Source organism: Marmota monax, unplaced genomic scaffold (genome assembly GCF_021218885.2).
Source record: "Marmota monax isolate L192 unplaced genomic scaffold, Marmota_monax_Labrador192_F-V1.1 WCK01_AAM20220418_F8-fsc00244, whole genome shotgun sequence".
NCBI classification, from domain to species: domain Eukaryota; kingdom Metazoa; phylum Chordata; class Mammalia; order Rodentia; family Sciuridae; genus Marmota; species Marmota monax.
Genome location: NW_026692962.1, coordinates 61,100 through 86,659, shown reverse-complemented (window position 1 = coordinate 86,659; position 25,560 = coordinate 61,100). Strand labels below are relative to the sequence as shown.

Sequence of the window (25,560 nt, the reverse complement as noted above, 5' to 3'; positions counted from 1 at the left end):
ACAATGTCACAGATGACTAAGGAGCAGGAAAGAGTGAAAATCAGTACCAAATAGAGCAAGTATAGTAACATAAGGTAAAAAATGTCCGTAGGATTTGATTAGCTCCAAACCTGTTTTGTTCACCACCACATATACTCAGCAACTAGTAGAAAGCCCGGTAAAATTCTCAAGGTCTTTAATACCACATAGACACCTGAATTCCTTAGAAAAAGACTTTGGGAAATGCTGATAAAAATATTAGGGGGCCACTGGGGATATACCTCAGTTGGCAGAGTGCTTGCTTTGCATGCGCAAGGCCCTGGGTTCAAACCCTAACACCACCAAAAAAAAAAAAAAAGTACAAAAATATTAGGGCTGTAGCTCAGTGGTAGTGCATATGCTTAGTATGTTTGAGGTCCTGGATTCATTCCCCAGCATCACTCACATACAAAATATGTAAAACTTTATACAAATAAATGCAGAGCAAAAGAATAGCAGAAAAAACTGTTAGAGCCAGGTGAAGTAGTGTGAACCAGTAATCCCAACTACCCCAGAGGCTGAGGCAGGAAGATTGCAGCTTTGAGGTCAGCCTGGGCAATTTAGTGAGACCCATCCAAAGGGGGGAAGAAGGAAATAATGTGTTAAAAGTGGCTCTCACATGAAGACCACATAATCAGTTGCAAGGAATATCAGAGAAGGCTTTCAGGAGGTAGGTAAGATCTGATACCTCAAAAATCCAATGGGAAAGAATCAGTATTGTCTGGAGCACACTGAGGAAAGGTAGGCAAAATGATGGAAGAGTATCTGAGGGAAAGGGAACAGGATATGCAAAGGCCAGAAGACACGAAACACCACAACTTATTTCAGTATGTGACATAAGAAGGAAAGTGGTACCAAAGTCAAGGTTGAGAGGGGAACAGAGTTGAAGCTGGAAATGTGATTTAAAAAAGACCTTATAGTCACATTAAGGCATTTTCCTGAATGTTGAAGGAAAACTATAATATTTTAAGCTAAAGAATAGCATAAAATTACAGAATACTAACTTCCAATGCAATATGGCAAATAGGTTGAAAGGAGTCAGGACAACCAGCCAGGTTATTGTAGAAACCCAAGTTTAAGAATTAATAGTAACTTGGGACTGGGGTTGTAGCTCAGTGGTAGAGTACGTGCCTAGCAACTGTGAGGCAATGGGTTCAACCCTCAGCACCATATAAAAATAAAGGTACTGAGTCCATTTACAGCTAAAAAAAATAAAGAAGTAACAGTAACCTGAATAAGACAGTGGGAGTAGGATAAAGCAAAGTGAACTGACATAAAAACCACTTAGAAGATACAATCAATAGAACTCAGAGATTGACTTGATGTGCAGAGTAAGGGAAGACTAAAGATGAAGAGATTTCAGTTTCTTAGTCAGCTAGACAATGAGGAAAGGAGAAAGCATAAAAGATTAATTCCACTTTAGGCCCACTGATTTGAGGAAAACATGTATAATTTAGATGAATTTAAAAAGTGAACAAGGGCCAGGAGCAGTAGAGCATTTCTTTAGCATATAAGGCACCCTGGGTTTGATCCCCAGCACCATAAAAGAAGTAGTAAACAAAATGAAGAAGATTATCTAAGAAATTATAAAAGATTCATATCTTAACTAATGAAGCATTCATTCACTAAAAAAAAACTAAACAAACATTAAATGTGATAAAAGATACAAAGGAATACACTAATATTTAAAAAAAATATCTAGAGACATTTTATGCCATGTAAATCATCAAGCATTCAGACAAAGCTCTACTACAAAGATGTTCATGGCATCAGCAGCACTTACAGTAAGAACAACAAAAAGTTAAATATTCAACCTTTGTTACACAGCTTGTACTCAAATCATAGCCTGCAAATCAGACAGAATAATACACAGCTAAAAACTGTTTATGGACAATTTTTAATCACATGTAAAAATGCTTACTTATGATAATATTAAACTTTAAAAAAATTAAAGTAGGGTATAAAATTGTTTAGGGTAATTTTGACCACAAAAGACAAAAAAATCAATAGTGTTATATTGATACTTAAATAATGATTTAAGTGGTATAATATTATTTACTGAGTTGTTTGGAATTTTGTAAATCTTTTCTAGTAAGTATGCTTGTACTTTAAGAGGAAAACATTTTGCTTATGTAAGAAACAAACTATGTGGGGCTGGGGTTGTAGCTCAGTGGTAGAGCACTTGCCTAGCATGTTCAAGGCACTGGGTTCGATCTTCAGCACCACATAAAAATAAATAGATAAAATAAAGGTATTGTGTCCATCTACTACTAAATAAATAAACAAACAAACTATGTAAAATGAAAATGGAAAAAATTAAAAAGCAGCACATAGCATCCGTTCCTCCTGAACATTCTCTCTATATTTCCCAGAATGGTAAGAAAAAATATATTATTTTTCATTTTAAAAAAGGTGTAGAAAAGGGGACATAGCTTAGTGGTGGAGTGTTGTCCACTATTAGGGTTAGAACACTGGCATGGGGATATGTGGGGGAAGGAGGGATATTTACTTGTTCTAAATTTCTGGTTATTTTGAGAGCTGTATTATAGATTAAGCATCCTTAATCTGAAAATCCAAACCCAAAATGCAAAACTTTTTGAGTAGATTTTCAGATTAGGATGCTCAACCAGAGAAGTCTATGCAAACGTGTCATAATCCAACACACTCCAAAATCTGAACATTTTTGGTCCCAAGCATTTCAGATAAGGGATACTCAACCTGTATAACTATATTCACTTTTTAAAAATTTTAAATGAACGCAAAAGCAACATAATATCTTAATAAAATGAACTAATATAAAAAATCGTTTACTAACTTGGAATTTTAAAAATTTCTAGGTAGGGGGCTGGGATTGTGGCTCAGTGGTAGAGCACTTGCCTTGCAAGTGTAAGGTACAGGGTTCAATCCTCAGCACCACATACAAATAAATAAATAAAGGTATTGTATCCATCTACAACTAAAAAAAAAAAAAAAATAGTTTCTAGGTAGGATGTTTTACTGGTGGTTTTAATGGAATACCTATCCAGAAGCAAAATTTTTTGATAATTTCAGAAAGAAAGCAAGTATCATGGATTGGGTAGAATACCAGACAGGTGATAGACAAGAAGTAAGGAAAATAAAATATTTGACTAGATAATAGTTCGCAATATCAAGACTAGAAAGTTCAGATCACAAAGAGATCTTATCAACAGATGACATTTGCAGATGTGTTCAAGAGAACTGTAAAATGGGGCTGGAGATGTGGCTCAAGCGGTAGCGCTCGCCTGGCATGCGTGCCGCCCGGGTTCGATCCTCAGCACCACATACAAACAAAGATGTTGTGTCCGCCAAATACTAAAAAATAAATATTAAAAAATTCTCTCTCTCTCTCTCTTTAAAAAAAATCTTCTTCTTTTTCAAAAAAAGAGAGAACTGCAAAAGACAGTGAAAAATCTGGAAGGATACAAATGTGAAAATAATACATATTTCAACCCCAAATGCCAGATATGCCACCAGAAAGCATAATTGTTATACCAAAAGTTACTCAACTTAATAACTTCTCTTATGGGGACATGAGAGATGGTTCCACCAGAAGTTAGAAATAATCTCCTTGAACCCTCAACTCTACACTACCCCCTTTAATCCCCAAATTCCCAAATCATACTTTTCATTGAATCATACATTTTCATGAATCTCACATTCATACAGACCACAGTTACATCTCGCAGGTTTCTGTCTGGATTTAATTGTTTGTTTTAAATCTACTTATTTATTCTTTTACCCTGTCACTCTGGGCAACTTCTACAGTTATATATAGCTATGTAAGATACTTATTTAATTTTATTTGGCCTAAACTTTTTCAAGATCATGATCCCTGAAGCAAGTCCTGTGCTTTATTATTCTATGATCTGAATCATCTTGATAAATGCATAGAAAAGATGTGTGTAAATGAAATGAACTACACAGTCCCCAATTTGCAATGGTTTGACTTAGAATTTTTCAACTTTATGGTAGTATGAAAATGATATGCTTTCAGTAGAAAAAGTACTTCAAATTTTGATCTTTTCTAGGGCTAGTGAGATACACTTAGTATTCTCTGAGACTCGGAGGTCCCAGTCAGCCACACAATCACAAGGGTAAGTAGCCAATATTCTACTGTATACTGTGCTGCTTACACTATGATATGCAATAAGTCAGGTATATTAAATGCATTTCAAGTTATGATATTTTAGATTTATAATGGCTTTAATCAGAAGATAACTCTATCCCAAGGATATTTGTACTCCCTAAGTTTCTTCTACCTATCGCTATAGTATTCAGTAGTTATTAGACACTGTTAAAGATGTAATATATTCACTAAACTTATCACATTCCCTATTCGAACCCTTCTCTATACCCTGATGTTCTATTGTATACACTATAGTATCATTTATTACATGGATTTATTATACAGCCTAGATTAAAATAAAATAATAAAGAATATTCCTTGCTGGGTGTGGCACCACAGTCAGATAGATCATGTCTGAGGCCAACCTGAGGAACTCTGACTCAAAAGCATAAAATAAAAAGGAATAGTGACTCAGTGGGTATAGTACTCCTAGATCCAATGAATATTCCCTAAAACTGACAATGTTTTAATTTTTATATTATCAGTTAAAACAATAATTTAAAATTTTTTTTCTTAAGTCAGGAGTTTGAGGTCTAGCTTAGTGATATAGTATTTGCTTAACATGTATGAAGCCTATGTTTGATCCCCAGGACTGGAAAAAACAACAACTGGGACTAACTGGCATCATATACCTCTGAATATAACACCCTAAGAAGGTCACTTTACTTATATAGTTTTCTTAACAATTATATTTAGCTCTTTGTCTAATTAGGAGGTACTAATGGTAAATTCTGTTTGAGCAACTTTCTACAAGACAAATGGCTTAGAATGATACATAGAAAAGCAGGGTAGCAGGAAAGATCTATACACACAAACACACAAGGCAGGAGAACTCCTCCAAATTAAACTTAATAAACCAACTGTATGTAATGTATAATTTTTTATTGTATCTGGGATTTAAAAAATGAATAGCTATGAAGATATTATCAGGACAACTGGGAAAATTTGAATGTGGACTAAACAATATTATAATTTGGATCTTAAAGGCCCCCAAAGACCCACATATTGAAGGCTTTGTCCCCAGCTCATTGTGATGTGGCAGAACATTTAAGAAGTGAGGTTCAGTAGAAGGAAGTTAAATCATTGGGATTTAACTTTCATGACCTTGAAAAGATATTGGGAACCCAGTGCCTTCCTTCTACTGCACCTATCCATGAAGTGAACAGGTCGCCTCCACCATGATATACTGTGTTGCTACAGATTCAAAGCCAGAGGGCCAATTGATCATGGACTGAAACTTCTATAACTGTGTGTCAAAATAAGTCTTTCCGTTTTTAAGGTGATTTATCTTGGGTATTTATTACAATAACAGAAAGTTGACTGGAGTTTCAGGCCAGGTTGGGCAACATAGCAAGACCTTGTCTCTTAAAACTTACAATGATTTACATTTATAATCTTACACTTTCCAATAACTTCTGAAGTTAGATACGGTTATTACTTTCATTTTATAATCCAACAGAGCAAAATAAGATATGGAATGGAGTCAATCAGAGCAACTCTAGAGACCAAATCTTAACTATTGTATTCCCTGTCATAGAATATTACTTTCTTAGAAACAGGGATCAAGTCTCATTCATTTTAGTATCCTATGGCAAACTACATGTTTTATGTATAATGGGTGTTTATTACCAATGGACTGATTCTATAGCTCTAATCATGACAGTTACTGAGGTGCTAGGTGACTTAAGTAAGCCACTTACTTATCCCTGAGTAGGAAGGGGTAGCCTACAAATAGTTCCCAACACACAATTTTTCTATTTTACAATAGTACAAAAGCAACATGCATTCAGTAGAAACTTTCTAGTGCTAGTGATATGCAGTGTGATACTCTTTTGTGATGCTGGGCAGTGGCAGCAAGCCACAGCTCTCAGCCACACAATCACAAGGGAGAAACAACCAATACTCTATGGTATATAGTGCTGCTTTGAAAATTTTGTAAGTTGAAAATTCATTTGTTATGCCTACCAAACATAGCTTAGCAGCACTATATACCATAGCTATGTTTGGTAGGCATAACAAATGAATTTCCAACTTACAAATTTTTCAATTTACAATGGGTTTATTGGGGTACAACCCCATTATAAATTGAGAAACATCTGTATTAATCTTATCTAAATCCACATCTTGGGGCTGGGATTGTGGATCAGTGGAAGAGTGCTTGGCTAGTATGTGTGAGGCATGGGTTCGAGTCTCAGCACCACATATAAATTTAAAAAAAATAAAAGTCCATCAATAACTAATAAAAATATTTAAAAAAAGAGAAAAAAATCCACATCTAACTCTCAAATTCTGAACCTATGATTGCCCAAATCAATGTTTATGAATCCAGCAGTTATTATGGAGGAAATATTGACTTTAATAACTTCTGTTATATTCCTACCAGTGAACCAGGGAGTTATAGATTATTGCACAGAAAACAGAACTCATTCCACCATTATAATGCACTGTAATTCTACTTACTAAATAGCACACCATCTTATATAAGGAAACAGTGAGTATAAACCAAACTGAGGATCATCCTGGAAAACTGGCTTAGACTCTTCAAGGTCAAGGGGCTGTGAATGTAATTCAATGGTAGAGTACTTGCCTAGCATGTGTGAGGCCCTGGGTTCAACCCCAGCATGGCAAAACAAATCAAAACCAAAATAAATTAATAAAAAACATGCTAATGCTGGAGATATAGCTCAGTGGTAGAGCAAGTGTGAGGCCTTGGGTTTTATCCCTGGAATTAAAAAACAAACAAACAAAAAACAAAACAAGAAGAAGAATACCAAGATCATAAAAACAACAAAGGACTGGCATTGTGGCCTGATGGTAGAGTGCTTGCCTAGCATGCATGAGGTACCACATAAAAATAAAGATATTATGTCCACCTAAATGTAAAAAATTTTTTTAAAAAAATGATAAAAAATTTCTGTAAGCAAAAAGAAAATGAAGAAACATGGCAGCTAAACATAGTAATTAAATTCTGTATCCACATGCAGTATGTTTTTAGGACAATTGGGAAAATGTGACTATGAACTCTTTATTGTACAACAGTATTCTATTAATGCTAATTTAAAAAATTGTATTGACTGCATTAAGGTTATGAGGAAAATATTTGTATTCTTAGGTGTAATATCCTAAAATATTTTTTAAAATATTTTTTTAGTTGTTGATAGACCTTTATTTTATTTATTTATATGTAGGGCTGAGAATTGAACCTAGTGCTTCACACATGCCAGGGAAATGCGCTACCGCTGAGCCCCAGCCCCAGCCCCTCCTAAAATATTTTACAAACAAATGTCATGTTGTCTAAAACTGACTCTTCAAATGGTTCAGGAAAAACAAAAAATGTAAATATGTGTGTGTGTATGTGTAATATATATATATATATATATATATATGAAATAGCAAATATGGCAAAATATTAACAACTAGTGAATCCTGACTCTATGTGATGGATAAATGAGTATTCATTGTGTTAGTCTTTCAATTTTTCTATTGTTGTAAAAAATTTAAAATAAAAATTAGGGAAATAAAGAAATGACAAAAAAAACAATAAAAAAGGTAGAAGGAAAAATAATTTTGAATGTAGAATTTAATTCTCTAACGAGTTATCAATCCAGAATGAGTTTAAAGATCTTTAAACACTGCATTTTCCTACACAATACATGCCTAAGGTGATTAAAATTTACTAAGAAAGTTTTACAAAGAAAAAACATAAATAAATTTAGATGTATGCGTGGAATAAGTGTACTATTTTATGGGGGAACAACAAGAGGTTCTTGTAGAAAACACTATTAACCACAAATCAGTTTTAATGGGATCCTGACCCATTGTGATAACTGAAGGAAACATAAGGCTTTTACTACTAGGATCTGGCATCATGGCATTTTTGTTGTTTTCTCTGACTTTAATCAAGCAGGGCAAGGCATACTATATATGCAAAGGAAAAAGAAAACTGATCCTCAGTTTCCTGAAAGTATGAATCACCAAAAACACTTAGTGCCACCATTATACTTACTGAGTCACTTTGGCTTAATTTGCAGTGAGACTTAAAAAATTATTCTACAAACAAGTTATGGGTCAATTTTAAAGGGGTGTGTGTGTGTGTGTGTGTGTGTGTGTATTCACAGAGTAAGGAGGTATGGTTAACTTGCTCCTAAAAAGAATGGAATACTGGGGCTGGGGCTGGGGCTCAGTGGTAGAGTGCTTGCCTCGCACATGCGAGGCCCTGGGTTTGATCCTCAGCACCACATAAAAATAAATTGAAAAATAAAAATGTATATTAAAAAAGAATATACTCTTTAAAAAAAAAAAAGAATGGAATACTTCCTTAAAACACTCAAAAAAAAAAAAAAAGGATGTGAATCCTACCACTGCCACAAAAAAAAAAAAAAAGAAAAGAAAAACTCAACAAGAATTTAGTGAATCAAGTTTTACTCTTAAAAAACAAAAGACCTACAGCTTAAGATTACGTTGCTTTGTGGTAAGTTTTGAAGAGATAAGAAATGTGGCAATCTTATATATCCTTTTCTATTCTTAGGAAAAGATGTGACTGTTAAAACAAGTTAAGTCATCATTTTCACACTGTTCAAATGACTACAAATTGAACTTACTAAAAAAGCAAAACACGGGGATCCAACATGGCGGCGAGAGGGGAGGCAGCGCTTTCAGTACCTCCTCAACAACGGGGTCAGAGAGACGCATGGATACGCTTAGATTCGACCTGCTGAGAAACTCCTAGCAAAGTTCCACTAAAGAGAGACCGGCCGGGAATCGGTAGGATTTTTGGAGGTGACAGTTTGCACTAGACAAGTGAATCTCCGCCACGCAGTGCAGAGGTCCAGACCCGCCAGCCGCTGCCCGCGCGACTCGGCGACTGTAGGCTGCCTGCACCGGCCCCCGCGTCAGGGCGGATAGCCTCCTAGGCGCAGCGCAGCAGGAGCGGTGCAGGGACTCTAGGAAGAGGTCTCTCGCCAAGCCTTCATGAAATAGCGAACCGGGAGCTGAAACCAACCAGAGACAGACCAGTCCCACCCCTCCCTTCGGACACTCCGGCAAGGAGCCTGGCGCCCGCCATAGCAGAGAGGTGACATCACCAAAGTTCCGCCGACAGAATTCCTTCCCAGCGGAATCCACGTTAGCAGGTGTATGACTCCCACCCCCTCCAGATACAAGCAGCCAGGAAACCTCGGGAATCTCTCCGGGGGCGTGTCTGTAGGGAAGCAGAGGGGATTCCAGATCCCCACCTCCCCTTAACACCAGCGGCGACACCCAAGATCTTAGCCTCCAGTTTCTGGGGGCGTGCCCACCAAAGGGGTCCGGAAAAATTAAACTGTTGGTTCCCAGATCACCCCACCACAGCACTGGGGCTTAGATGAATGACAGAGAGGGTGTTCATCGTTCGGGATATAGGACACGCAGTGGGGCTGCAAGTGTAATCAGATCCTTGGGGAACCGCCTCTGGTGAACAGGACCTGGCTGGCTGGCTGGGAGGAGGAACAGGGGGAGGGGCCGGATAAGTGAAAGGGCTCTGGACTAACAGGATTGAGAGACTCCCAGGAGCCACCTTACAGGGATTTCTGTCAGCACATAGAGGGCAGAAGCTCGGCTCAGAGGGCACAGCTCCGCCTATTGGAAGAGAAGAAAATGGGATTCAGCCATAGAACAGGGGATGCCAGCATGGCAGAGATCTGATGTCATCGGAGAGCGGCCGAGGAGAGAACTTCATCGGTGCCAGCGGCGACGGAAACAGTTGGTCCCCTGGTAGGGAGGGTGAGTCACAGATACCCGAGTCTCTCTCGCTTTGTCGTCGAGCCAGAGGGGAGGAGCGGGGCCACCGCCCGCGCCCGCAAGGTAGGCAGACCTGCGACCAACCTGCAGATCAGGCCCAGCGGTCTGCAGGCGTGGTAGGAGGGGCAGGGCAGAGCCGCTGCCCGTGCCGACAAGGTAAGCAGACCTGCGACAGACCGGCGGATCAGGCCCAGCAGCCTGCCAGCGTGGTACACACTTCACCCCAACTGGAGTAGGGGCAGAGCAGAGCCTTCGCCCGCGCCCAGATCAGGCCCAGCGGCCCGCCTGTGTGGTGGTCAAGTGACCCCAATTGGAGTGGGGGCGGAGCGGAACTGACACCCGTGCCCGCAAGGTGGGCAGACCGGCGACCAACCTGCAGATCAGGCCTAGCGGTCCCCGGGCATGGTAGGAGGGGCAGGGCAGAGCCTTCGCCCCCACCTGCAAGGTAGGCAGACCTGCGACAGAATGGCGGATCAGGCCCAGGGGTCCGCGGGCGTGGTAGACACCTCACACCAATTGGAAGAGGGGCAGAGCAGAGCCCCCGCCCGCACCTGCAAGGGAGACTTTTCAACTATACAAGAGCAATATAAATATATAGGGGGGGAAAAATTTCAAAAACACAACAGTTTCACTAAGAAGAAAGAAACGCAAGCAGTATGAAAAGACAAGGAAAGAAAGGACTACAAGCAATGCAGGTCAACTCAACTTTAGAAGAGGTAACAGCTGCAGCAGATGGAATGTCAGATAAAGAATTCAGGATATATATGCTTCAGATGATCTGGAGTATCAAGGAAGACATTAGACAGCAAAATCAGACAATGAAAGATCACTTCGACAAGGAATTACACAAACAAATCCAGGAAGCAAAGGATCAACTATACAGGGAGATAGAGGTTATAAAAAACAAACAAACAGAAATCCTAGAAATGCAGGAAGCAATAAACCAACTTAAAAACTCAATGGAGAATACTACCAGCAGAGTAGAACACTTAGAAGATAGAACATCAGACAATGAAGACAAAGTATTTCAACTGGAAAAGAACATAGACAGCTCAGCAAGACTGTTAAGAAACCATGAGCAGAACATCCAAGAAATATGGGATAACATTAAGAGACCAAACTTAAGAGTCATTGGGATACAGGAAGGTATAGAACTCCATACCAAAGGAATGAGCAATTTATTCAATGAAATAATACAAGAAAACTTCCCAGACTTGAAGAATGAGACAGAATCCCAAATTCTAGAAGCCTACAGGACGCCGAATGTGCAAAATCATAAGAGATCCACAACTAGACACATTATAATGAAGATGCCCAACATACAGAATAAGGAGAGAATTTTAAAAGCTACAAGAGAAAGGAAGCAGATTACATTTAGGGGCAAGCCAATCAGGATAACAGCTGATCCTTCAACACAGACTCTGAAAGCTAGAAGATCCTGGAATAACATATTTCAAACACTGAAAGAAAATGGGTTCCAACCAAGAATTGTGTATCCAGCGAAATTAAGCTTCAGGATGGAAGATGAAATTAAAACCTTCCACGACAAACAAAAGTTAAAAGAATATGCAGCTAGAAAACCATCTCTTCAAAACATCCTTGGCAAAACATTACAGGAAGAGGAAATGGAAAATAACAATGAAAACCAACAGTGGGAGGTAGGACAGTAAAGGGGGGGGGGAATAATCATAGAGGAAAACAAACCATGTTTAGTAACATAAATAAACAAATATGGCTGGAACAACAACCCATATCTCAATAATAACCCTAAATGTTAATGGCTTAAACTCACCAATTAAGAGACACAGGCTAGTAGAATGGATCACAAAACAAGACCCAACAATATGCTGCCTACAGGAGACGCATTTGATAGGAAAAGACATACATAGGCTGAAGGTGAAAGGTTGGGAAAAATCATATCACTCTTATGGACTTCGGAAACAAGCAGGAGTGTCCATACTCATATCAAATAAAATAGATTTCAAGCCAAAGTTAATCAAAAGGGATAAAGAGGGACACTACATACTGCTTAAGGGAACCATACACCAACAAGACATAACAATCATAAATATATATGCCCCAAACAATGGTGCAGCTATGTTCATCAAACAAACTCTTCACAAGTTCAAGAGTCTAATAGACCACCATACAATAATCATGGGAGACTTCAACACACCTCTCTCGCCACTGGACAGATCTTCCAAACAAAAGTTGAATAAGGAAACTATAGAACTCAATAACACAATTAATAACCTAGACTTAATTGACATATATAGAATATACCACCCAACATCAAGCAGTTACACTTTTTTCTCAGCAGCACATGGATCCTTCTCAAAAATAGATCATATATTATGTCACAGGGCAACTCTTAGACAATATAAAGGAGTAGAGATAATACCATGCATCTTATCTGATCATAATGGAATGAAACTGAAAATCAACGATAAAAGAAGGAAGGAAAAAGCATACATCACTTGGAGAATGAACAATAGGTTACTGAATGATCAATGGGTTATAGAAGACATCAAGGAGGAAATTAAAAAATTCTTAGAGATTAATTAAAACACAGACACAACATATCGGAATCTATGGGACACATTGAAAGCAGTTCTAAGAGGAAAATTCATTGCATGGAGTTCATTCCTTAAAAAAAGAAAAAAACAACAAATAAATGATCTCATACTTCATCTCAAAATCCTAGAAAAAGAAGAGCAAAACAACAGCAAAAGAAGTAGAAGGCAAGAAATAATTAAAATCAGAGCTGAAATTAATGAAATCGAAACAAAAGAAACAATTGAAAAAATTGACAAAACTAAAAGTTGGTTCTTTGAAAAAATAAACAAAATCGACAGACCCTTAGCCATGCTAGTGAAGAGAAGAAGAGAGAGAACTCAAATTACTAGCATACGGGATGAAAAAGGCAATATCACAACAGACACTTCAGAAAAACAGAAGATAATCTAAAATTATTTTGAATTCTTATACTCCAATAAATTAGAAGATAGTGAAGGCATCAATAAATTTCTGAAGTCATATGATCTGCCCAGATTGAGTCAGGAGGATATAGACAACCTAAACAGACCAATATCAATCGAGGAAATAGAAGAAACCATCAAAAGACTACCAACTAAGAAAAGCCCAGGACCGGATGGGTATACAGCAGAATTTTACAAAACCTTTAAAGAGGAACTAATACCAATACTTTTCAAGCTACTTCAGGAAATAGAAAAAGAGGGAGAACTTCCAAATTCATTCTACGAGGCCAACATCACCCTGATACCTAAACCAGACAAAGACACTTCAAAGAAAGAAAACTTCAGACCAATATCTCTAATGAACCTAGATGCAAAAATCCTCAATAAAATTCTGGCGAATCGGATACAAAAACATATCAAAAAAATTGTACACCATGATCAAGTAGGATTCATCCCTGGGATGCAAGGCTGGTTCAATATACGGAAATCAATAAATGTTATTCACCACATCAATAGACTTAAAAATAAGAACCATATGATCATCTCGATAGATGCGGAAAAAGCATTCGACAAAGTGCAGCATCCCTTTATGTTCAAAACTCTAGAAAAACTAGGGATAACAGAAACATACCTCAATATTGTAAAAGCAATCTATGCTAAGCCTCAGGCTAGCATCATTCTGAATGGAGAAAAATTGAAGGCATTCCCTCTAAAATCTGGAACAAGACAGGGATGCCCTCTCTCTCCACTTCTGTTCAACATAGTTCTCGAAACACTGGCCAGAGCAATTAGACAGATGAAAGAAATTAAAGGCATAAAAATAGGAAAAGAAGAACTTAAATTATCACTATTTGCAGATGATATGATTCTATACCTAGCAGACCCAAAAGGCTCTACAAAGAAATTATTAGAGCTAATAAATGAATTCAGCAAAGTGGCAGGATATAAAATCAACACGCATAAATCAAAGGCATTCCTGTATATCAGCGACAAATCCTCTGAAATGGAAATGAGGACAACCACTCCATTCACAATATCTTCAAAAAAAATAAAATACTTGGGAATCAACCTAACAAAAGAGGTGAAAGACTTATACAATGAAAACTACAGAACCCTAAAGAGAGAAATAGAAGAAGATCTTAGAAGATGGAAAAATATACCCTGTTCATGGATAGGCAGAACTAACATCATCAAAATGGCGATATTACCAAAAGTTCTCTATAGGTTTAATGCAATGCCAATCAAAATCCCAACGGCATTTCTTGTAGAAATAGAGAAAGCAATCATGAAATTCATATGGAAAAATAAAAGACCCAGAATAGCAAAAACAATGCTAAACAGGAAGTGTGAATCAGGCGGTATAGCGATACCAGACTTCAAACTATACTACAGAGCAATAGTAACAAAAACAGCATGGTACTGGTACCAAAACAGGCGGGTGGACCAATGGTACAGAATAGAGGACACAGAAACCAATCCACAAAACTACAACTATCTTATATTTGATAAAGGGGCTAAAAGCATGCAATGGAGGAAGGATAGCATCTTCAACAAATGGTGCTGGGAAAACTGGAAATCCATATGCAACAAAATGAAACTGAATCCCTTTCTCTCGCCATGCACAAAAGTTAATTCAAAATGGATCAAGGAGCTTGATATCAAATCAGAGACACGCCGTCTGATAGAAGAAAAAGTTGGCTACGATCTACATACTGTGGGGTCGGGCTCCAAATTCCTCAATAGGACACCCATAGCACAAAAGTTAATAACTAGAATCAACAAATGGGACTTACTCAAACTAAAAAGTTTTTTCTCAGCTAAAGAAACAATAAGAGAGGTAAATAGAGAGCCTACATCCTGGGAACAAATCTTTACTCCTCACAATTCAGATAGAGCCCTAATATCCAGAGTATACAAAGAACTCAAAAAATTAGACAATAAGATAACAAACAACCCAATCAACAAATGGGCCAAGGGCCTGAACAGACACTTCTCAGAGGAGGACATACAATCAATCAACAAGTACATGAAAAAATGCTCACCATCTCTAGCAGTCAGAGAAATGCAAATCAAAACCACCCTAAGATACCACCTCACTCCAGTAAGATTGGCAGCCATTACGAAGTCAAACAACAACAAGTGCTGGCAAGGATGTGGGGAAAAGGGTACACTTGTACATTGCTGGTGGGACTGCAAATTGGTGCAGCCAATCTGGAAAGCAGTATGGAGATTTCTTGGAAAGCTGGGAATGGAGCCACCATTTGACCCAGCTATTCCCCTTCTCGGTCTATTCCCTAAAGACCTAAAAAGAGCATGCTACAGGGACACTGCTACATCGATGTTCATAGCAGCTCAATTCACAATTGCAAGACTGTGGAACCAACCCAGACGCCCTTCAATAGACGAATGGATTAAAAAAATGTGGCATTTATACACAATGGAGTATTACTCTCCATTAAAAAATGACAAAATCATAGAATTTGCAGGGAAATGGATGGCACTAGAGCAGATTATGCTAAGTGAAGCTAGCCAATCCCTAAAAAACAAATGCCAAATGTCTTCTTTGATATAAGGAGAGTAACTAAGAACAGAGTAGGGACGAAGAGCATGAGAAGAAGATTAACATTAAACAGAGATGAGAGGTGGGAGGGAAAGGGAGAGAAAAGGGAAATTGCATGGAAATGGAAGGAGACCCTCAGGGTTATATAAAAGAACATACAAGAGGAAATGAGGGGAAAGGGAAAAATAATACAAGGGGGAGAAATGAAGGTCAGTAGAGGGGGTAGAGAGAGAAGAGGGGAGGGGAGGGGAGGGGAGGGGGGATAGTAGAGGATAGGAAAGGTAGCAGAACAGGACAGTCACTAGTATGGCAATATGTAAATCAATGGATGTGTAATTGATGTGATTCTGCAATCTGTATATGGGCTAAAAATGGGAGTTCATAACCCACTTGAAGCAAAGTGTGAAAGATGATATATAAAGAACTATGTAATGTTTAGAACAACCAACAATAAAAAAAAAAAGCAAAACAAAACTAAAAATTTAAAAAGCCCTACTTAAAAAAAATCAAACTGTTATCAATTTCTAGGATATAGTCTAAACTCAGGATTAATCTTAGTGTGTTCTCTCAATATACTCTGTTTCTATAGCTAAATGAGAAAACATTACTGATCACTCCTTGTTCTAAAACAAGACAATATTACACATGGTAGAATTTATAACTCTTTTTATATATTGAGAAAGTGAACACATTATGAAGATTAAGATACTACACTTGCCATCAAAGAAACAAAATCTGAGGGTTCTTGATGTTTAATGCTGAAACTATCAATTTTTATTTTAACTGACACTTTCATTTCAAAATAACGCTAAAAGACAACTTGCACTTTTAAACAACTGAAAATTTTAAATCATGAATACTTCTCAGAATATTACTTAGGAAAAAAGTTATTCTTTTAACTTAAACTTCAATTTTTGTAGCTACAAACAAGTAACACTAAAACTATAGGAGAATATCTATGGAGATGACTAAATTGGCCTTCTAACTAATCAGGACGAACTGGCCCCATAATTTGGGAAAACTGCTTACTAATTTATGTCCAGACACACTAACCTAAACCAAACGAACGACAGAGAGAATAAATTAAGTTATCCCTGGTGCTACCTGCCACAAACTTGCCAAATCAGTGAAGTCTGCCCTCCAGTATCTGTAGGTTCTGTATCCAAGGAGCCCGTCAAAAATGTTCAGGAGGGGCTGGGGATACAGCTCAGTTGTAGAGTGCTTACCTCTCATGCACAAGGCCCTGGTTCAATCGCCAGCACCAAAAAAAAAAAAAAAAAAAGTTCAAGAAAAAAAAAAAAATGTCCCTATTGAACATGTACAGGCTTTCTTCTTGTCATTATTTCCTAAACAATATAACAACCATTAAACAGAATTTACACTGTATTATGTATTATTATAAGTAATCTCCACAATACTCAAAGTATATAGAATTGCACTGGTTATTTGCAAATAATATGCCATTTTATATAAGAGACCTGAAGCATTCACATTTTTTGGTAGCGAAGGGGACTCCTGAAACCTCTGAGGACAGTGAGGGATGACTATATATACACATGCTAAGACTACAGAACAGCTCTTTAGGTCTACAAAGACCCTATACTCTTTGAAGCTTTCCTGAAACTACTTGAGCCATCCTTCTAGGTAATGAATGCAAAACATCTGAAATTGGGTCTAGCTTTCTGACTTCTATTTATTCTCATGAAAATCAGGGGGGAAGGGCAGGAGTTGTGGCTCAGCAGAACAAGTGCTTGCCTAGCACGTGTGAGGGCCTGGGTTCAATCCTCAGCACAATAAATAGATAACTAAAATAATAATGTAGCCAAGTACAACTAAAAAATAAACATTTAAAAAAATCAGGGGGGAAGATCTGGCATATTTCATATTATTGCAAATGATATATTAATTATACTTTTAAAAGTATTTTCAACAACATAATTGATGTAAAACTAGTTTTTATGGAATGTTTAGTTACTTTACTGTTTCACTTGTAAAAGAACTGCACATTTTCTACTTTGTCATAGATGTAATCCTATAACTGTATTTACAAAATAATAAAGATCATATAAAAAATAAGCAAACTTAAAAATCAGAAGATCCTTCAATTTTCAAAAATATACATAACTCATGTGAATAACTGTTTAGCTCAAAGCCTCTAACATGAATGAATCTAGCAATACATGATAATAATTTTAACAACAAACTAAGTATTCTAAAATGTTAAAATGTGTATTTAATTCAGTTATCTTAAATTAAATGGTCTAAAATAAATGAGATACATCAAAGTGTTACATACACATACATTAAAACTTATAACTGAAAACTGTATTTCTACAGAGGATGCTTCAAAAGCAAATTCACCAGTATCAGGATTATTTTCACCAGTGAAATGGTATATAGTAGATGATTAAACACTTAAGTTAAACTATGCCACTTACTCTATAGCTACTTATACTCTGTTCAATCAGAACTGCTCTTCAAATTTTTTTTTACAAAACAGCCTCAAGGTAAACAAAGGTTAAGACCTCCTGAAATTCACACAACTTATTGTAACTGACCTTAATTGTTCACTATTCAAATGACAGAATATTATCCTGGCCTTAGAGTGGACTGAAATACAAATTCAAGGAAAAAGAAAATTTAGTAGTAAGGGGCTGGAGATATAGTTCAGTGGTAGAACACTTGTCTAGCACATGCAAAGCCCTGGGTTGGATTCCCAGATCAAAAAAAGAAAAAGAAAGAAAGAAAGAAAGAAATTAGTATGATTAACCTGGTTCACATAGAAAGGCTCACTTCCTCAAAACTATAAGTCTGCTCTAATTTTTTGATAAGGCATTAATAATACTAGTTTTGTTTTATAAATATTAAAATTGGTTTAATAGGCTTATAATGATGTGTCAACAGAAAGACAAAGCAAACACTTTTATTAACATTAGTAAACCCTACGTACAAATCAAATCATATCAGTACCATTGACCAGGAATATGAAATCATATTCAGAGCCTTGCATATATTAACCTCAAGGAACTGTGTCTGAATGAATCTACCCATTGATGGAACTTTTTAAAAGCTCTAATGCTGAGAGTATAGTATAGCTCAGTGATAAAGCACTTGTCTAGCATGTGTGAAGTCCTGGGTTAAATCCCCAGCCATGCAAAAAATACAACAACAACAAAAGATCATAACAGTATTCCAATCAAGCACAGAGGCAGAAAAGCATATGCCATCTTAAAATGCAAATACTATCCTGCAAAAAAATTCATGACATTTATTGAAATATTCTTCTGATGATGCATTGGAATAAACAAAAGTATAACAAAATTCATTTAAGAGTGTGCGAATACAAAAATAAAAGTATTTTTATTTTAAAAATTATCCCAGCTATGGGATTCAAAGATGCAAACAAAGTCTCTATTCTAAAGGAGTATCCAGTGCTCTTAGAATGGAAAGTGAAACATTAAGTCCAATAAGATGAGAAATGATAATACCCTAATGCCCAAAACCCTCAATGAAAGTTACTCTGTGTGTCCTCTTGAAACATATTTTGTGGTATAAAAATCATATTTTGTGTCCTAAAACAAGCTATGAATTCACTATAATAAATAACAGGAAGGATTTTTTAAAATCTCCTCCAAAAACTCACAGGATTTGGAAAGAATCTGCTATAGAGCAAATCAAGCGAAAATCCAAAACATAGAGAAAACAAAACTAAACTTTATAGGGAAAAGGAAGTTGTGTTTCTTGATGAGTTAGTTTCATTCTTACCTTTTGCAAGATAAATATTACTGATTCTCAATATCATTTATTTTGAAGACTTTGCCACCATTGTCTCTATTTTGAAGACTTTTATGAGTAATTTTAATATCTGGTCTCTTTCTATGGTTGACAAAAGCAACAGAATTTTTCTCCCCAAATAGTTATTACTGACTTGGTCAAAAGAACTAGGATTATTATTATTTTTTTTTGGGGGGGGGGGGCGCCGCTGGGGATTGAACACAGGGCCCTGTGCTCGCGAGGCAACCACTTTACAACTGAGCTATACCCGCAGCCCAAGCTAGGTCTACTCTTAATTGATTTGATCAAAGTAATATTTTTAATTAAAAATGGACAGTAAAAAGAATCTGAGAAATTTCAAACTTTCTTTTTTCAAAAAATGTCAACATCTAATAAATTTGACAGTTAAGTAAAAACATTCTGAAACCATTCCCTATGTCTCAAGCTTTCTAAATTTTGGCATATTTAGACCAGGTCATGTTCTAAAATGTCGAAATAAATTTGTCATTTACTTAAGTTGAATTCAGCAAACCCTCATGGTGGCCTACTTACACATTTAGGACTGTACCAGGGGTTGAGCAAGCCTCCCCATTAAAATACAAACAGGAAGAGAATTAAAGGAACCAAGTCTGCACACTTCTCGGTAAACAAACACATTTCACCTTTCCATTCTATTTCAGAACGCGATACCAAAGGATGCAATAAAGATCGGAGAGTGTAGCAAAAGGGAAATCTCAGTACAAAAAAGTATAGGTGAGTTCCCCCTTCAATTAAAAATCCTGCGTCCCCTGCTGGTAAATTATGGCACACTGCATAAAGTTTATTGTGGTTAACAAATGTTTCCAAAAAGCAAAATTTTTTTCTTGCCCTCAATCTGTCTTACTTTTAAAGAGACTTCTAATCCCTAGGCCATGATCAGCTCTACGTAGTATTTTTTATTTTATGGCACAGAATGATGACTTGTCGGAAAATTAGCCGAATGAAATATAAACCCCAGGTGTCTACTGTCAGGCTTCCGACTCCGAGAGGAAAAGAGGAAAGCCCACTCCCTGAGAGGGCTCACCGTGCAGCGAGCAGGTAAAAGCTGAAGCTCCGACCCACCGCGATCAAGAAGGGGAAAGCGAACGCACGAGGGGCCCGAGTACGGACGCCGCGCCAGATGCCACCTTTGACAGCATATGGGAGGGCAGGGACTGCTCCCGGGCCCTTGGCAGGCTTCACCGCAGCTGGGGCCTGGCGGCGGAGGTGCGGCTGCGGCAGCAAGGGCGCGGTGGCCTGCTCGGGTAGCCAGGAAGCCGGCACGTTCCTCCCAGCGGAGGCGCACGTGGGGCTCGGGGCCGCAGGGCCTCAAAAGGCGACAGGAGCTGGGGGCGGCTGGTGCAGAGGAGGCGACGGTCTCCTCCCAGTACAGGCCTGGGAGGCCGCAGGCCGGAGCGGGGGAGAGCAACTCCAGCGACAGCCGCAGGGTGTCCGGCGCCCAGACCCCAGCGCCCGTGGACAGGGAAAGGGAAGCCAGAAGCGTTCGGGGCGATTGTAAAAGGAAGCGAAGGGGCAGAAAGAGATCAGACCGGGGCCCCAGGGACGCTCGCCGGCGCGGAACCCTGGCTTACCGTGCCTCCGTCCTTAATGATGATCTTCTTGGCCAGCATGATACTGCGGTTTGCGGCCCGTTTCTTCTTCTTTCCCTGGGTCATTTTACCATCCTCGATTCCTGGCGTTGCTGCAGCCACTCCCGGGGCGGCCAGCCCCAGCGGCGAGTGCCGTCCCGCCACTACTGCCGGGCCGAGCCACTCGGGGCGCCAGCCGCCATCTTGAGGGCCCGGCCTGCCTCCGGCGGCGCGTCACAAAGTGCGATCGGCCGACGAGCATGCCCCGCCCCGCCCCGTCCCCGTGACGCCGGCCAGCCCGCTCGCGCGCTCGCAGGCGCGGCACAGGGAGGGCGGCCTGGAGGGAATCCGCAGACTCCTGAGAGCCGCTAAGCTCTGTGCTACTTCTTACCCCTCGCTTAATTCCCTCAGCAGTTCTGGGCAGTAGGGGCCATTACTGTACCCTCTTCATAGATGAAGAAATTTTAAGTTTCAAAAGGTTGTTACCATTCATAGCTGATAAGTGGTTGCTCTGGAATTGTAACCAGACTTCCTACACTATTAGTTCGATCTCCAGCTGTTCTAACCAAGTCGGAACTGAAGAGAATAGTGAAAAAAATACTCATTTTCTACAAATGCTGGGTAACCGAAGAGGTAAAGTAAGATGGACTTTTGGTAAATAGTCTTTTGTTGTTCTGGTGTTCCGGGGCTCCCACCAAAAGGCAATTGGCTCGAGTTTTTTTTTTTTTTTTTTTTACAGTAGCTCCCTTGTCCCAAGACCTTTTCTTTATTCCCTGCCAGTGAACCTTACATGACTTATGTCACACTACCTTTTTATTATTTAAAAATCAATTTGCAGGGGATAAGATGGGGGATTTAAAAAAAAAACAGTTGACAAAAAAAGGAATGTGAACTATAAAGCATTTCCACTGTTAATATTTTGATTTGGTAACTATTGTATTAGTAATAGTATGAGAGTATCTTTTCTTTAAATATACCCTTTATTTTTAAGATGGTTAGGAGGTGGAGGAAAGAGTGACAGTACAAGGGCAAAATGTTAAAAGCCCAGTCAACCTGGGTAATGGTGGGTCTTATTAATATATGTTCACAAATTTGGTATATATCTCTAGAAGACGCAGAGTCTAATTCCCTTTTCCCACCTGTTGGTTGGACTTGGTGATGCCCAGATTAAAGCAGAAGTAACAGCACTGACTTCAAAGGCTAGGTCATAAAAGGCACTGCAACTTCTTGCTAGCTCTGTTTTTGGATGACTCTGAACCCCAAAGTCTGGGAGATGCTGTGTCATGAAGATATCCAAGCAGCTATGGAGACATCCAGTTGTCTACAGCTGAGTCTTGCCAAAAGCCATGCGAATCATCTGTCTATCCTGGTTATGCTTTTAGCTGAAGGCAATTTCTACCAACATCCTGGTCACAACTTCAAGAGAGACTCAGAACTAGAACCATCCTGCTTATCCACTCTGGGATTTCTGATTCTCAGAAACTGTGTAAGATAAAACTATTTGTCTTAAGTCACTAGGCTTTTGGGGTAATTTGTTATGTGGCTATAAATAGCTAAAATACAAGATAAAGGGAAAAGTACAGGGTAAAAATTTGAGTTCTTGTTATTGCAACTTTTCTCTAAGTTTGCAATTATTTCAAAATAAAATGTTAAGAAATAAATTTGACTGAATTTTCTGAACCTCCTATTTCCATACTTACTAGAAATGAATTTCCCTGGAAGGAAGAAGAAAGGCATTTGAGCCTGATATATACTTCCCAGTAAGTCAACTCATAATACTTATTTTTAAAAATCTTATATACATACGTAAACTCATAATGCTTTTGTTTTTAAAAAATCTCATATAGAAACTTTTCAGATGAAGTCATATTTGAAGCTCTGGAAATAGATTTTATAATTAAATCCCCAGGAACTTGTTTTAGATGTAGAGGGCTGGTAAGATAATTTTTTGTGGTTACTCTGACTTTTCTCAAAATCATACTTCATCCTGTAGCACCAATTTTATTCTTAAGAAATGGTTACTAGTCAGTCATTCAAAAATATTGAATACCTATATGTGGTTGATACTATGTTTTAAGCATATCTGCATGGAGCTTACATTCTAGTGGGGGGGCAGAGTTACAAAACAAACAAAAGATAATTGAAAAATGAAGTAAGTGCAGTTGTTAATAGTAATAAGAGAAATTTAGCACATACCACCTGCTTTGGCTTGAAGGGCTGCAATGGTAAACAAAAAAGATCAGACCTGTTCTAACCAATGTAGTCTGTATATACTTAAGACTCTGTATGTGATTTGGGTTGTGAATATCCACAAATGAGCTTTATGTTAAGAAGTTGACATACACCTGGACACAGTAGTGTATACCTGTAATCTCAGCAGCTCAGGAGGGTGAGGCAGGAGGATTGGGAGTTTGAAGCTAGCCTCAGCAATTTAGCAAGGCCATAAGAACTCAGTGAGACCCCATCTCTAAATAAAATACAAAAAAGGGTTAGGGATGTGGCTCAGTGGTTAAGTGCGCCTGAGTTCAATCCTGGGTACAAAACAACAACAACAAAGTTGACTTGTAAGTTAGGGTTCTTTGGTTAACAGTCAACAACAGGAACTAGTACTGGCTTACTTAAGTAAAAGGGATCTGGAAGGATATTAGTGCATTTCCAGAATTAATAAAGCTAAGAATCAGGCTTAAAAACAGGCAGAAACCATGGTATGGAATACTCATAGGACAGTTCACGAGGCAACACTGGAAAGTAAGGATTCCTTGGAAGAAGGGAAACAATTCCTAAAAATTGTCCTGAAAGCTAACAATTCCTAAAGTATTAAAACTATATCATAGAACCCAAAGCCCACCTTTGCCCCAGATATACCATTTACTAAAGAAACTGCACTTCACTATGGTAACAGAAGGAGTCCTCTAACTGCAAAACTGAGTAAGTCACCTAAATCCCTACTCCTCCCTCTATTTCATAGAATCACCTATTATGTTGATACAAGAAAATACCACATTTTATTATGAACAGAAAGGCCACTAAAAATCCATACAAGGTTTCTGTAAAAAGAAAGTAGGAGGGCTGGGGCGCAGTGGCAGAGTGCTTGCCTGGCAAGTGTGAGGCCTTGGGTTCAAACAAAATAAAGGCATTCTGTCCATACATAACTACCAAAAAAAAAAAAGGAGGCTTTTTAATCAATAGAAGGCCAGTATTCCAGCTGCTTGGGAAGCTGAAAGTAGGAGGATTGCTGGAACCCCAGAGTTTGAAAACAGGTTAAACAATTATTGAGACCCTATCTCAAAAAAACCCACACACTTTGTTCAGTGGTAGAACACATTGCCTAGCATGCCTGAGGCCCTAGGAGCAGGGGTGGGAGTGAAGGGGTAAGATTCTGAATTAATAGAAAATACTACCCTCCAGAAAATACAAAGCAAAAGAAAACTACAATACTCCAACAATTAAATATCATTAATAAGCAATTCAGACAATGAAAGAATACAAAAAATAAAAAATTTAAAACAATAGGAAGAATATAGAATGACAGTTATTCAAAGTCAGGCAATATACTGAAAATATAAAATCATTTTAAAAATGACACTAAAATTAACAGGGTACATGAGAGAATAGATACAAATAGATACGAAAATTAAGAAAAAAGATTACAACAGCTACAAGAATGAAAAAAAAAAAAGCAATAATAAGCCGGTGCAGTGGCACACACCTGTAATCCCAGCAGGTCGTGAGGCTGAGGCAGGAGGATCATGATTTCAAAGCTAGCCTCAGCAAAGGTGAGGTGCTAAGCAAATAAGGAGACTCTAAAATACAAAATAGGGCTGGGGATGTTGCCTAGTGGTCAAGGCTCTGAGTTCAATCCCCATTACAAAAAAAAAAAAAAGCGTTAATAAGGGATTAGAATTGTGGCTCAGTGGTAGAGGGCTTTGCCTAGCATATGTGAGGCACTGGGTTCGATCCTCAGGACTACATAAATAAGTAAAACAAAACAAAACAAAAGCAATAATAAGGATCAGTGAGAAAATAATCTAACCCTCCAGGCAAAGATCTACAAACTTAGGCCTCTGGGCATAAACAAAATTAATGTCAATTCCAAAAACTGAAAAAAAATCAAGTGGTACCAGACTTCTTGAAAAAAACCAAACAACATAATGATGGCACATCATTTTTAAAAAGAATTCAAGGCAAATAAATGCCAGTGTAGGATTTTGTATGTAGCATAGCTGTATGTATCAAGGCTCTAGAAAATCTTCATCATGCCACAACTCAGAGACTCTTGTACTTACAAGCCCTCTATTAGAACTTTATCCAGTCAAGAGTAGGCTGGGTTTGTGGCTCAGTGGTAGAGCACTTGCCTAGAATGTGTGAGGCACTGGGTTTAATTCTCAGCACCACATAACAATAAATAAGAGAAAGGCATTGTGTCCATCTATAACAAAAATATTTTTAAAAAGAGTAGACTGGGGGAGACTTCAAGCAAACTATAGAGTATTAAATACATTTTTAAAATGTATAATTTTACAACAAAGGCAGGGACCAGGGTGCAAATAATCTATTTATATGTTCTAATGAAACAGAAGTAAGACAACTAAAAATCTGAGAGGAGAGAAAGGATAAAAGTTTCGTTGAGAAGCTGGGTTTGTGGCTCAGTGGTAGAACACTTGGCCTAGCACATGTGAGGCACTGGGTTTAATCCTC

General features: G+C 38.2%; 1 protein-coding gene across 2 annotated transcripts in view; it reads right to left on the bottom strand.

Annotated features, from left to right (window-relative positions):
• Nucleotides 1-21,105, bottom strand: part of Mfsd14a (major facilitator superfamily domain containing 14A) — a 48,765-nt gene extending 27,660 nt beyond the window's left edge. Inside the window, exon 1 of one of the 2 annotated variants that reach the window (XM_058581969.1) lies at nt 20,866-21,105. In XM_058581969.1, the coding sequence (XP_058437952.1) occupies nt 20,866-20,949 (84 nt within the window). In that variant the 5' untranslated portion in view covers nt 20,950-21,105. The remainder of the gene's footprint in view (nt 1-20,865) is intronic. The other variant, XM_046452307.2, reaches the window with a different exon arrangement.
• Nucleotides 21,106-25,560: the final 4,455 nt, after the last annotated feature.